This window comes from Eubalaena glacialis, chromosome 3 (genome assembly GCF_028564815.1).
Source record: "Eubalaena glacialis isolate mEubGla1 chromosome 3, mEubGla1.1.hap2.+ XY, whole genome shotgun sequence".
Lineage (NCBI taxonomy): Eukaryota > Metazoa > Chordata > Mammalia > Artiodactyla > Balaenidae > Eubalaena > Eubalaena glacialis.
The window spans coordinates 80,937,264-80,952,513 of NC_083718.1; the positions used below are offsets into that span (position 1 = coordinate 80,937,264).

Here is a 15,250-nt window from a genome sequence, read left to right on the forward strand (position 1 = left end):
CTCCTGTCACGGAGCACAGGCTCCAGATGCACAGGCTCAGTAATTGTGGCTCACGGGCCTAGTTGCTCTGCGGCATGTGGGATCTTCCCAGACCAGGGCTCGAACCTGTGTCCCCGGCATTGGCAGGCAGATTCTCAACCACTGCGCCACCAGGGAAGCCCCCCTCCCCCCTTTTTTAATCAGAGTGGATTTTTTTTATTGATTTGCTCCTTGTTTTTTTCTTTTCTAGACTCAGTAGTATAATAAGTGATAAATTACATTTGTATAATATTTCATTGGTTATAAAGCACTTTGATATATATTATTTCACTTAATATGCATGGCATCCCTGATGGGAAGATATCTGTATTTTACAAAAGATAAAAATAAGACTATTGCCAAGGCAACCCAGTTAAGTTATAGATCTGGGACATAAACCCTGGGTTTCTGATGTATTATCTGGGTAGTAAGACAGAGTTCTAGAGCTAGAGTGCTTAGCTTCAAAACGTGGCTTTGTCATTATTAGCTCTTGGGAAAGTTTCTTAATCTTTCTGCCTCAGTTTCTTCCTCTGTACAGTGGGAAAAATAATAGTCCCTACCTCATAGGGTTGTTATGAGGAGTAAGTGAATTAATATGTATAAAGTGTGTAGAAGAATGCCTGACATAAAAGGAATATTCAGTAAATGTTAGGTGTTATTACTACAACAGTACTACCACATCTGCCTTTACCACCGCTGTTATATCTTAGTCTTCTTTGATTTCCAGGGCCAGACAGCTGTGTTTTTCTTTTACTGTTGGCTTTTTGGGTTAAGTTCCGGGAGCAGTTGCTTTGGTGATTCTTGTGATGTTCTTGGTTTATTTGCAGAAGAGCAAGACAGTGAAGAAAACGAGAAAAGGCGAAAAAAGAAAAAGGGTACCAAGAGGAAAAGAGATGGAAAGGGTCAAGAAGAAGGGACTTTGGCTTGTGACCTGAAGCTGGATGACATGCTTGACCGCACCTTAGAGGACGGCGCCAAGCAGCACAACCTAACAGCAGTCAACGTGCGAAACATCCTTCATGTGAGTAAGACGGGGGCAGCCGTGTAATGGGAATAGAACTCTTTCGTGGGGAGCAAATAAAAATTCTCAGGAAACTCTTGAGTCTTGGTGTGTGAATTACTAATTTTGTGAGTTCCCTGTGGCAAAATATTTTACATTTCAAGGTAGCCTTCTCTTTGCACTCAGCACAAGTTTGAAATGTGAACACATGTGAAAGAACTTAATTGGGAAGATAAACTGTTATCTGCTTCCTTCCACTGATTTGATTGTTTATTGTTTAGCATATTCAAAGATAATGGAAGATGATAATGTTTACAGTGGATTTACTCTTGTGGGTCAATGTGTCTTAGAAGATGCCCAGTTAACAGTTTACAGTCCTTTGCACATATGCAAATACTCTTCTTTGCTATGTAACAGTACAGCTATTTATAAAGCCTTTGTTGTTTATTACTGTTTCTCATAAGCAGATAGTTAACTTGAGAATTTTTTTTTTTTTTTGAGCCCTTCCTGTTAGTATCAGCTAATGAGATTGGTCCATTTGCTTGCTACATTGTTGGAAGCTGTGTGCTTCTCTCCAAAACTTCCTTCTTTGCTTTCAGTTGCCTTGCTTTACCCTAATCTGAAACCATTTGGGTATCTAGCTCTCTTTTATCCTCTACATATATCTAGCAGAGTTACAGAGAGATGAGTATTATCCAGATGATACATCTTTGTTGCATAAAGTGAAATTTCATCTTTCTCCAGGAAGTAATCACAAATGAACATGTAGTCGCTATGATGAAAGCAGCCATCAGTGAGACGGAAGATATGCCAATGTTTGTGAGTATTTATTGTTCTTTCAATGTCATGAAACAGAACTATCTGTAAACTGGCTAAGTGTAGTGAGTTGTTTACAAACTCACTTGGGCGTTTGTAAATAATTTGGCAGTTGGGGGCAAACTCAAGAATCACTCGATTTTTATTGACTGTTTTCTTCTCATTTTCCCTTCTTAGGAGCCCAAAATGACACGCTCTAAACTGAAGGAAGTGGTGGAAAAAGGAGTGGTGGGTGTTCTGTTTTTTCTTTATTATTTATTTAGCTTTGTTAATAATATATAATTCCAGGTTATTTGTAGGGAAAAAAATATAGGAAATATTTATTATGATCGAGGTTTGACTCCTTAAAGAAATATTTGTAAAAGGCAAATAGACATGTGGAGATGCAATATATGAAATCATTATCATAATTTATTTTTATTTTAGTAGCTTTTTTGGAAGTGCTAGGTAGATAACCATTTGGAACGGTTGAAAGCAATGAGTGATGACAGTTTTTCTGTTCATGTTGTGAGATAGGTGGTGAAGTGTTTAAAGTAGTGTATTTCAAATTGTGTTCCAGGGACCAGTTGCATCAAAATCACCCTGATATGGGGTTCCTCAAGAGTGCTTATTAAAAATGCACATTCTAAAAAAAAAAAAAAAAAAGCACATTCTTGGGCTCACCTCAGACCTAGGAATCAGGACCCATGGGTAGGGCCTGGGAATATGCATTGTTGAAAGCACAACAGTACATTCTTTTGCACACTAAAGTATGAGAACCTCTTGAAGACTTTTGAAGCATTCTGATACAGCAAGCTCTTTGATGCTGGGCACTGTGTTCTGTCTGCTTAACAAGCACTTGTCCAGTTTGTGCTTACCTTCTGCGACAAAGCAGGTGATAGTCCTGAGGGAGTCCATTCTATCTCTGATAGTAAGAAAGATTTGCCATATGGACCCAAAATGCATACTGTAGTTTTTGTCTGTTTGTCTGGTTCTGTTCCTTGCAGCCCTGTAGAAGAAATGTCTGTTCCTCTTCCACGTGACCTTTCCTCTAGTTGAAGAAAACCAATATATCTTTTTATAACATTCTTTTCTTGCTAAACGTCCCCTAATTTTTTATTGGTCTTCATGTGACAAGGCTTTGAGTACCTTCACCAATCTGATCCTTTTCTTCTGCATGTGCCAAGTTTGTCCATATCCTTTTAAAAGTATGCCTTAAGTGGATCTAGTGCTCCAGATAGGGTTTAACTAGTATAGATTAAAGTTAGGTTGGGACTTCCCTGGCAGCCCAGTGGTTAAGACTCTGAGCTTCCACTGCAGGGGTACAGGTTCAATCCCTGGTCAGGGAACTAAGATCCTGCATGCCGCACGGTGCAGCCAAAAAAGAATAAAATAAACAAATGAAGTTAGGTTTATTCCCTCAGTGTTCAGATTCCATATTTCCCTTAATGCAGCCTAAGGTTTCATTGGCTTTTTTTTTTTTTTTTTAATAGGCCAAAGACACACATTTTAGGGTGGAAAATCCTGCTCCCCTATGCACTGGCTTTTTTTGACAGCCACATCATATATGTATATTTGTATATATTTGTCTAATTGACTAACCCTGGTTGCATAAAGTGAAATTTCATCTTTCTCCAGGAAGTAATCACAAATGAACATGTGGTAGCTATGATGAAAGCAGCCATCAGTGAGACAGAAGTTCTGTGAAGTCTACCTGACAGAATATAATTAACATTAATTCCATATTTGATTAAAAAAAACCCAAGGAGATCCAAATCAGGCTCTGGATTATGTCTACCAACCACGTATATAGTTGCAGAGAAGGTAGACAACCCAAGGCTATAGTTTATGTGGGAGAGCAAAGATTAGAGTCCATTTCTCTTGCTTCTTAATCTTAATAGACTGACTCCTTCCTGATGGATTTGGCAGTAGGAAAATTGATTGGTTTAGAAACAAACATGAGAAGAGGTATGGACCTGAATCACATCATTCCCTTTACACCCTGTATTGGGCCTGGCTCCACAGAGCTAGATAAGTAGCCACAACATGGCAGGGCTGAGGAGATGTGGAGGGCCTAAGGCTTCTTATAGAGACAGAACCTAATGGTCTGTTGGATTTTGTTCATGATGATTTTGTTGGGGTCACAGTTAGATGGTCAAAAAATTATTCACTCCAATGGTATTGTGTCAGGAGTATGTAAGAGGTTTTAAAGAATTCTTTAAAAACTTCCCCCCACCAACTCTATTGTTTTATTTATTTTTTTATTTTTAAAATTTATTTATTTATTTTATTTATTTATTTTTGGCTGCATTGGGTCTTCATTGCTGCGCACGGGCACGGGCTTTCTCTAGTTGCAGCGACGGGGGGCTACTCTTCATTGCGGTGCGTGGGCTTCTCATTATGGTGGCTTCTCTCATTGCGGGGCATGGGCTCTAGGCGCGCAGGCTTCAGGAGTCGTGGCACACGGGCTCAGTAGTTGTGGCTCACGGGTTCTAGAGTGCATGCTCAGTAGTTGTGGTGCACAGGCTTTGTTGCTCCGCGGCATGTGGGATCTTCCCAGAGCAGGGCTCGAACCCGTGTCCCCTGCGTTGGCAGGCGGATTCTTAACCACTGCGCCACCAGGGAAACCCCTCTATTGTTTTATTTTTTTTAGACAGTTCTTTTATTTATTTATTTATTTTTGGCTGCGTTGGGTCTTCATTTCTGTGCGAGGGCTTTCTCTAGTTGCAGCGAGCGGGGGCCACTCTTCATTGTGGTGCGCAGGCCTCTCACTATCGTGGCCTCCCTTGTTGCGGAACACAGGCTCCAGACGCGCAGGCTCAGTGGTTGTGGCTCACGGACTTAGTTGCTCCGCGGCATGTGGGATCCTCCCAGACCAGGGCTCGAACCCGTGTCCCCTGCATTGGCAGGCAGACTCTCAACCACTGCGCCACCAGGGAAGCCCTCTATCGTTTTAAAATCCTGAAAAAGTTGAAAAGAATTTTACAGTGAATCTAGATTCCATCTAGATTTAACAATGTAAAATTCTGCCAAATTTGCTTTATCTCTCTCTGTGTCTGTCTATTGTTTTTTCCTGGACTATTTGAAAAGAAGTTGTGTACGACTTGACACTTCACTCCGAGATCCTTCCGTAAGAACTTTTCATGGCTAGCTTTTTGGAGGCATACTTATGGTGGATTTATCTAATTGATTAAGACATACTGATGGCAAAAGGCTGCTATCACCTGTAGTATCCTAGGTTTGTACTGCTGTAGTTTACAAATAGTTTTCATATTTATTATTCTATGTGAACCCAAGCTGTAATTAAAGTAGACAATATAGACACTTTGTCCATTTATGGGTAATACAGATTCTTACTAGGTTTAAGGCAGAGATGCTAATGATGGAAATAGATTCATCTCTCCTTTTCTTCTGCCAAGCTCTGACAAATATTTGACAGTGTAGATCAGTACCCCTACATCACTGCAGCTACGTGTTAGTCTGATGGCTCCTTGTGATGGTAAAGAAGAAGTAAAAATGAAAAACAGTCTATTTTAGTTAAGAGAACTTAACTATTTATATTCTTTGTTGGTAGGTAATTCCAACATGGAATATTTCACCAATTAAGAAGGCCAATGAAATTAAGGTAAACTTGGAAGAGGTAATTCTTATTCTTTTCCAGAAAGACTTCATCAGTTTCGAAACGCTTCTGTTTGTTAACTTTTTTTGACCTATGTATTTATTTAAATTCCAGCTTTGTTTTTTTCCATTTCATTAGTCTTAGGTTTGTCTCTCATGCTAGAAATCTTTTTAACTCCTGCCGCTTATTACTTGCTTTAGCTGCTTGTTGTGCTCTTAGGATTTTTTTGTTTTCCTGCTCTGCTTTCTTCCCCTTATTTCCCAAATACATATGATTCGTGTTTTCTATTATTTTATTTTTTTCTATAATTGTACTTATGTAGCCTCCTCAGTTTGTGGATATCCACCTTGAAGACGATGATTCCTCAGATGAAGAGTACCAGCCCGATGATGAAGAAGAAGATGAGACTGCTGAAGAGGTCAGTGGTTACCTGTGTGAGTGTTAGTTGGTAATGTAGAAAAAATTTGGCTCCACAAGGCAGAGTGTACTTTGCTTCCTTAGTAATATCACTTGTTCTATACGGAGGGTTGAAACACAGTTCTTTTTTCTACTCATTTCTTTGCATAAATCTAAGACTGTGACTCCTCTTCATGCTCCCTTGATTTTTTCATGTCTTGTATTATGAAATATAACACACATATAACATGCAGAACTGTGCATAGGATAAAAATTAAAATATACAGCTTAAATAACTATAAAGCTAATCCTTATGAAACTTCCTTAAAATCATTAAGTATAACATTGCCAGACACCTCTTATCACAGTCACTTTTCTTCCCCTATAGACAGCCACTATCTTGACTTTTTGGTAATTACTTCCTTGCTTATCTTTCTACTTATATCACCTAAATATGCAGCTCTACACACTGTGTTCAATTTTTTTACTGTTTCTGAACCTTAGGTAAATGGAACCATAGTCTATTCTTTTGTGTGGCTTTTTTTTTTTGGTTCAACACAAGTCATTTGAGATTCATTTATACTGTTGCTTGTAGCTATAGTTTGTTCATTTTCATAGTTAATGTAATATTCTATTTCTTAATGTGTTCTTTGACTTGTTTGTTAAAGCATTTTAAATCAATGCCTTACAGTTTTACAGAGTTTACAGTGCTGACGAGGATAGAGATCCGATCCCTGTTCCTACCTTCAGCAAATTAAGCTTTTATTTAAATTTTATTCTCTTACTCTAATTCAGTGATTGATATTTTGTGATTCATTCTACTGAGGTACTTCAAACTCAGTGGAATGAGGTATGGGCATACATATGAAAGTGAACTGGATTTGTTTTGTAGAGTTTATTGGAAAGTGATGTTGAAAGCACTGCTTCATCTCCACGTGGGGCAAAGAAATCCAGATTGAGACAGTCTTCTGAGATGACTGAAACAGATGAGGAGAGTGGCATATTATCAGAGGTAAATCCACATGATACTAGCAAGATAAATTAGAGATGCTCTATAAGTAGATTATTTAACTGTATAAATAGATCATTTCTCCATGGTGATTCTAAGCCGTCACCCTTTGCCAAACATGATTCAAGATCAGTAATCATGCCATTATCTTCCTGGTATTTGTGACTAGTTATAACTGAATTTCAAATTCCCTTAAGTCAGTGAACAGTTAAGAGAAAACTGGAACTCAGTGACAGGGAGAGTTCTTATTAAGGGGCCAAATGTGAGTGACTGGCAGAGTTTCTTTCCTTCTACCCTTCTCTTTTTTGTATGTGTTTTCTAATATTGTTCTAAAGCCATTTTTATTGTATTTCCCTGCTTTTGATAACCTAAGTGGCATCCTGTTGGCGTCATTGGAAATAGGATGAAACCTAATTAGATTAATGTCCTTGACAGTGCCTTTGTTTTTATATACCTCTATCTAGATGGGAAGAGAAAGATTGCTAGCACATGAAAGACATGCTTCTCTCCTCCTGCTTTTTTTTTTTTTTCCTCTTTTCTTCCCTTCCTCCCTTTAATTTTTAACATAGTTGCCTCTTTTAATCAGGCTGAGAAAGTCACCACACCTGCCATTAGGCACATCAGTGCTGAGGTAGTGCCCATGGGGCCTCCACCCCCACCAAAGCCCAAACAGACCAAGGATAGTACTTTCATGGAGAAGTTGCATGCGGTAGATGAGGAGCTGGCTTCCAGTCCAGTCTGCATGGATTCTTTCCAGGTAACATAACTCTAAATTGCTGAAAAAGTCAAATGGAATAATTCAGTCGTTGCTCAGATTGGGAAGGGAGAAGGGAAGATGTTAAATTCTGATACAATAAGTAACAGTCATGAAATTATAGGTCTTTGGTACTCTATTTAGTTTGTGCTATTTTATTGTAAGTGAGAATTAAGTGAGAATGGCAGTTCCTAAGGATGAAATAAGGTATGTGACAGAGAGCATTTTAAAATGTGGAACATAGGAACAACCTTCAGCCAGATTCCTCAAATATTAACCTTTACCACAATTGCTTCATCATTTTCTCCTTCTTTCTCTCTCTCTGTACACATTTATTTTTTCCTGAATTGCTTTAGAGTGTGTTGCAGTCATGATGCGTTTTTACCCCTAAATATCTTAGTGTATATTTCCTACAAATGAGGACATTTGATTATGAAAATAAGGATATATAATATTATATAGTCTATTAAAGTCCCTATTTGGATTTTGCCAATTGTCCCAATAATGTCTTTTATATAAAGCAAAAGAAAAATGATTTTTTTGTGTGATCCGGGATCCAGTCTAGGATTACATGTTGTATTTAGTCATCTTGTCTCTTAGACTCTTTTTATTGGGAACAGTTTCTCAAGGTTTCATAACCTTGACGTTTTTGAACCTTATAGAGCAATTATTTTACAGAATGTTCCTCAATTTTGACTTTTCTGATACTTCCTTATAATTAGATTCAGGTTATGCACTTTTGGCACAAATATCACAGAAGTGATATGTCCTTTTTAGCGCATCATATCAGGAGGCACGTGACTTCCGTCATGTTAAATTTGATCACATGGTTAAGGTGGTGTCTGCTTGTTTTCCTCGCTGTAAAATTATTATTTTACCATTTTTTAAATTAATTAGTATGTATCTTTGAGGCAAAATATCTTTTCACACACTAATTTTAGCATCCATTGCTTGTTCTTGATTGAAACAGTCATTACTATGGTTATTGTCAAATGATGACCTTCTAAATTCCATCATTAGACAGTTCTTATTTTTTTTTTTTTTTTAATCTTTATTTATTTATTTTTCTTTTGGCTGTGCTGCGCGGCATGTAGGATCCTAGTTCCCTGACCAGGGATCAAACCCGCACCCCCTGATTGGAAGCGCGGAGTCTTAACCACTGGACTGCCACGGAAGTCCCAGCCAGTTATTATTATTTTTTTTAACATCTTTATTGGAGTATAATTGCTTTACAATGTTGTGTTAGTTTCTCCTGTATAACAAAGTGAATCAGCTATATGTATACATATATCCCCATATCCTCTCCCTCTGACGTCTCCTTCCCACCCTCCCTATCCCACCCCTCTAGGGGGACACAAAGCACCAGGCTGATCTCCCTGTGCTATGTAGCTACTTCCCACTAGCTGTCTATTTTACATTTTGTAGTGTATATATGTTAATGCTGCTCTGTCACTTCGTCCCAGCTTACCCTTCCCCCTGGCCGTGCGCAACTGGCCGCACGCTCTGGAGCCTGCACGCCACAACTAGAGAGACGCCCTCACGCCACACAAAAGATCCTGTGTGCTGCAACTAAGACCCGAAGCAGCCAAATAAATAAATAAATAAATAAATAAATTTTTAAAAAGTAAAAATAAAAGATACTTCTCTTAAAGTATCTTTTTAGAAAAAAAAAAGGAATAGACATACAGATCAGTGGAACAGAATTGATAGTCTAGAAATAAACTCTTAAATTTATGGTCAATTAATCTTTGACAAGTGTTCCAAGACCAATTAATGGGAAAAGAATAGTCTTTCAACAAATGGTGCTGTGACAACTGGAAATCCACATGCAAGAGTATAAAGTTAGACCCTTACCTCACACCACGCTCAAAAGTTAACTCAAAATAGATCATTGACTTAAATGTAAGGGCTAAAATTATAGAACTCTTAGAACAAAACATAGAGTAAATCTCTGTGACCTTTGATTAGGCAGTGGTTTCTTAATACAATACCAAAAGCACAAATGACAAAAAGAATAGGTAAATTGGACCTCATCACAGTTAAAAACTTTTGTGCCTCAGAGGATACATCAAAAAAGTGGAGACAGCCCAGAAAGTGGGAGAAAATAATTGCAAATCACATATCTGGTAAGGGTCTTGTATCTGCAATATATAATGAACTCTTATAAGTCAACAATAAAAAGACAACCGAATTAAAAAATGGGCAAAGAGTATGAATAGACATTATTCATTTCCTTTTTTCTCAATAAAAAGGAATGAGGGGCTTCCCTGGTGGTGCAGTGGTTAAGAATCCGTCTGCCAATGCAGGGGACACGGGTTTGAGCCCTGGTCCGGGAAGATCCCACGTGCCGCGGAGCAACTAAGGCTGTGCGCTACAACTACTGAGCCTGCGCTCTAGAGCCCGCGAGCCACAACTCCTGAAGCGTGCACGCCTAGAGCCTGGGCTCTGCAGTGAGAGAAGCCACCGCAATAAGAAGCCCGCTCACAGCAACGAAGACCCAACGCAGCCAAAAATAAAATAAATAGAATAAATAAATTTTATTACAAAAAGAAAAGGAATGAGTACTGATACATGCTACAAAATGGGTGAACTTTGAAAACATTATGCTAAGTGAAAGAAGCCAGAGACAAAAGGCCACATATTGTATGATTCCTTTTATTTATTTTTAAAAATATTTATTTATTTATTTATTTATTTATTTATTTTGGCTGTGCCGGGTCTTCGTTGTGGCGTGTGAGATCTTTTTAATTGTGGCATGCAGACTTCTTAGTTGCGGCATGCGGACTCTTAGTTGTGGCATGCGGACTCTTAGTTGCGGCATGCGGACTCTTAGTTGCAGTATGCGAACTCTTAGTTGCAGCACATGTGCGGGATCTAGTTCCCTGACCAGCGATCAAACCCAGGCCCCCTGCATTGGGAGCGTGGAGTCTTACCCACTGGACCACCAGGGAAGTCCCTATGATTCCTTTTATATAAAATGTCCAGCATAAGCAAATCCATAGAGACAGAAAGATTAGTGGGTATCAGAGACGGGGATCAGGGAAGAATGGGGAGCTACCACTAAGGGAAATGGCCTTTCTTTTTGGGGTGATGAAAATGTTTTGGAATTAGATAGTGGTGATCTCACACAACTCTGTGACTATAGTAAGATCCACTCAGTTATACACTTTAAAAGAGTGAGTTTTATGGTGTGTAAATTATATCTTAATAAAGCTCTTATAAATGTTCCTGAAATGTTGGTTTTAAAACTGATGTCATTATAAGGATATACAAGGATATATTGTACAACATGGGGAATATAGCCAATATTTTATAAGAACTATAAATGGAGTATAACCTTTTAAAAAAAAAAAGACATTGGTACCTACAAAAAAAAAATTGATGTCATTATCCTTAAAGTTTCTCAGACAAAGAATAATAAATCCAAATGGTTTAGAGAAGAGACCTTGTGTTTTAAGCTAAGAAGAGAAACACACAGGATATGATGAAGTTTGGAAAAATTGAAAGCATTAGGCATTCAGTGATACGTTTTTATTTCCTTCTCCATTGGCTAGCCCATGGATGACAGTCTCATTGCCTTCCGAACTCGCTCTAAGATGCCTCTGAAAAATGTTCCCCTGGGGCAACTAGAGGCAGAGCTCCGAGCTCCAGACATCACCCCAGACATGTATGACCCCAATACAGCAGATGATGAGGATTGGAAGATGTGGCTGGGGGGACTTATGAATGATGATGTGGGGAATGAAGGTAAGTGGTTTTGTTTGCATTTAATATCTACTCTGTCCATGGTCTCTGGTAAAATTTTCATTAGTTAAAAGCTTAAAGAAAGGGGTGTTTTTGGTTAATTGATTTAATTGTGTATTTAACAATGTGGTCTAAATCAGTAGTTAAATTCCATCCCCCCCCCCCTTTTTGTTTTTGTTAAAGAGTCTTTTGGGGAATCTTTTGAATGCTGAGATTCCTCCCCTGAAACATAAATGTACATATAATTTTATATATGATTTCACGAGAGTGCATTGACTCACTCGAAGACTGTCATGTTAGTTAAGGTTCTTCCTGATGCAGGTGAAAGAATCCTAACTCTCAACTTGCTGAAGTTGAGAATCCTAATTCTCAACTTGCTGAATGAAACCAGACTTTGGGAAGGGCAGAAAAACCTACAGAGGAATTGAGACCCACTTTCCCTCTTAAAAGCGGTTATCTCTACTTTTTGTCAGTCAACTGCATTCTCAAACCTATTTTTTTCTACAAGGCTGGAACTATGATCATAAGCACACCATTCACTTCTTGGTTTGTCCCCACATCAGAAGAACTCTCTCCTACAGGCTCCAGTTTGAAAAATCCAGAGGAACAACTCTGATTGGTTGGGTTTGATCACATGCCCACTATCTTGGTATTGCATGGCTTCAATAGGGAGACTGTTTCAGCATGGAGTCCTGTGATTGGCAGCACCTTGTAAACAACGGGGTTGGAGTAAGCAATTACCCAAAAGAAGTGACAGTGTTTCCAGAAGTAGGGAAGGAGAATTGATCAGACAGAAACAATGTTGACTACAGTCATACATGGTGTAAGAATCCCTGCTGCAACCCTTATTTGTTTTAGAATATAAGTAAAATTCTTACTTTAAAACAATACATTGTTAAAATTGTCTTTGGTGGGTTTTTTTTAAGCGTACTATAGTGAAAGTCAGTTACCATTCATCATTTTGTGCAGTGTTTCTGTAAATTTAGAGGAAATGAGAGATTGATTTAGTTTGTAGTGATTCCAGATGATGTCACATTCTTTTGATGGAATCAGGGCAGTTTTGTTACTATTGTTGTTTCCTTTTGACTCTCTTCAATGGGGAGTGACCAGGATATTCATACTGGTTGTGTTGTGGAAGATCACACTTTTTAAAAAATGTGTATAACTGAACCAAAGTCTTACTTGCATTTTTATGTGAACAGAGTTATTCACTATCTCACTTTAATCCGTAGCCAAATTCATTGCTGCTATTTCTGGATCACATGATGTCCTATCAAACTTAATTACAGACAACTTACAGAGCATATCTTTATTCTTTTCCCTGTCTTCTAAGAACAACTACTGTAAGATTTTTGTGTTGAAAGGATAATGCTTTAAGATAAATAAGAGAACATATAGCTTGTATGGAAATAGACTGAGTAAATATTTGGGTAGGTAAGGCCAGGAATAAATTAGGATAAGTGAATGAAAGAAAGTAAGTTCTCATATTTACCTTATAAAGCTATTAATAACTATATTGCACATAATTTGGCATTTGGTATTGAGTACTTTCTTTTACAAGGCAGTGTGTTAGGTTCTATGAGAGATAGAGGAAAATGATCATTTTGTTAGGGAGTAAACATGTATGAATGGTGCCTGGTCCATTGTTAAATGCATGATACATTTCAGATTAATGAAGTTGAATGAACTCAGATGCACCATAAAAGTGGCATAAACTCTGTTCTAAGGTTTTAGAAGAGAGAGAATTATTGTTTAGCATGACCAGAGATAGCAACATGAAAAAGGTGGTATTTGAGATGGACCTTTGAAAGATATTTGACAACAGTGACAAGAGAGGAATCAGATGGGTGGAAGTGACATTGAGATAATATGTATTTAGGTTCTGTAGAATATATGCTCCCCAGAGTTTTCTCTTATATTCTGTATTATAACCATAAGGGTAATACGTGCTTAGAGTAAAGAAATCAAATATTGTGTAAAGAAAACTGTTAAAGCCTTTCCTCATGATGACAGTTTCATGCCACAGAAGGATCAGTGATAATAGTTTGATGTGCCTCTCGTGAGAGTTTTCAAATATGACGTTACCTTTTAGTTTTCCACATTAATGTGGCAATAGGAAGAATTTCAGTCCTAAATTTAAATTCCCTAAACATTTAGAAAAGACAGGTAACAAGAAGCAAAGTGGTTTGAATTTTAGCATTTTTGTTCTTCTCCACCCACCTTCTATAGCAGAAGTGGTAATAAGCGATGAAATGCACAAACTTGCATGAAGGAGAAAAGGATGAAATTTGCAGCTGAGTCATTGACATATTAACTGGAGAGTCAGTTCCTTAATAATCAACAACTGATGTATTATCGCATTAGTCTTCTGATAGGAGTCTAAGCTGCTAGCTTTTCCATTCCTTACCCCTTTGAGAATCTGATGAAAGCTGTGCAGCCACTCCCCAGAAAAATGTACACATCTGCATACATGAAGTTTTTTTATGTCACTTTTTTTGGGGATTTATTATTCTCATGAAGTTCATTTATTGACACTTCCTTTTTCTATCAACGCATTCAAGGTCTAAGATACCAAGGCTCAAAAATCTCTGCAGAAAGGAGTGAACAGGGACAAGGATAATTCTATCCATTTTGTAAAAGTGTCAGAGAAATTCATTGTGTTGCTCTGTGTTATAGAATCAATTGTTATACTGCTAGGATTACAACCCAGTTTAATATTCTAGGAACATATCTCAAAGAAGTCTCAGGGGACATTAAAGCATTTTTTTAAATGCATGTGATGCTTCATAAGCAAGCTCTGCATTTTGTCCTTAGACCTAAGCTAAGACAAAATATTGATAGTAATTAAGTCAGGTTTTCATGGCTTTATTAGGGCAGCAGCTTTGGTGCCCTGATTGTTATCACCTTGGTTGAAAGAGCTGAAATGCTGGCTGTTGAGGAGGAAAGGCCAGAGTTGGCTGTCAGGATTTTGGGAGTCTGGGTGGTGTTTCTCATAATTTGTCCCTAGAATTTGAATCAGAATCAGGGAGTGTAGGGATATATTTGTTGGATGATGTTAAGATACAGATTCCAGGGACTTGCCTGGTGGTGCAGGGTTAAGAATCCACCTGCCAAGGCAGGGGACGTGGGTTTGAGCCCTGGTCCGGGAAGATCTCACATGCCGCGGAGCAACTAAGCCCATGCGCCACAGCTACTGAGCCTGCGTGCTACAACTACTGAAGCCCACGTGCCTAGAGCCCATGCTCTGCAACAAGAGAAGCCACCGTAATGAGAAGCCCACGTACCGCAACAAGGACCCAACGCAGCCAAAATAAAAAAAACAAAAAACAAAAACAGATTCCAGGGTCTCACTCCATACCTACTGAATCAGAATCACTAATGGTTATCGTCTAGGTATCAAATTCTTATATATCCTAAAGTTTGGAAACTACTGGTCTGGGAGAAATAAGAGTGTATGATAAGGGTTGATCGAGGAAATGGAATAATGGTTAGTGGGGAGGATGAAAATCCTCTTTCTTTAAAACAGTATTTTTTTGTTTCCTTATTAGGAAAGATTTAAAAAAGAGAACATAGAGCCAATGACTAGGGTAGGTTTGGATCCCCAGATCTACCAGCTGAATTTTGTGAGTGCTGGTAAATAGGAAATGATGCTAGATATAGATCACAGTACCAAACTTTAGCCATATGCTGGTTTATTTTGGTAGTATTACGTGGCTAACTATTTTGACATGTTCCTAGTACCATCTGCTCTGCATATTATTAAAAGGGAGAGTCTCATTTGCAAAAAATAAGAGGCTGCACTAGAGGAGGTGGGTACACAAAATTGAGATCAGCTGGGTAGATGCTGACATTGTCAATCAGTCAAAAAAGTAATTAGACCCAGAGGGCAGGTTCCACAATCAGGGTACTAAAAGC

General features: G+C 38.3%; 1 protein-coding gene across 5 annotated transcripts in view; it reads left to right on the forward strand.

Moving 5' to 3' along the window:
• The window catches only part of GON4L (gon-4 like), a 90,623-nt gene that overhangs the window by 24,459 nt on the left and 50,914 nt on the right, over window positions 1-15,250 (forward strand). For 4 of the 5 annotated variants that reach the window (XM_061183320.1, XM_061183321.1, XM_061183322.1 and 1 more), the window contains exons 4-11: window positions 846-1,039; window positions 1,763-1,837; window positions 2,012-2,062; window positions 5,388-5,438; window positions 5,755-5,850; window positions 6,721-6,840; window positions 7,424-7,594; window positions 11,146-11,338. In XM_061183320.1, the coding sequence (XP_061039303.1) occupies window positions 846-1,039; window positions 1,763-1,837; window positions 2,012-2,062; window positions 5,388-5,438; window positions 5,755-5,850; window positions 6,721-6,840; window positions 7,424-7,594; window positions 11,146-11,338 (951 nt within the window). Of the gene's footprint in view, window positions 1-845; window positions 1,040-1,762; window positions 1,838-2,011; window positions 2,063-5,387; window positions 5,439-5,754; window positions 5,851-6,720; window positions 6,841-7,423; window positions 7,595-11,145; window positions 11,339-15,250 lie in introns of those variants that run through there. The other variant, XM_061183324.1, reaches the window with a different exon arrangement.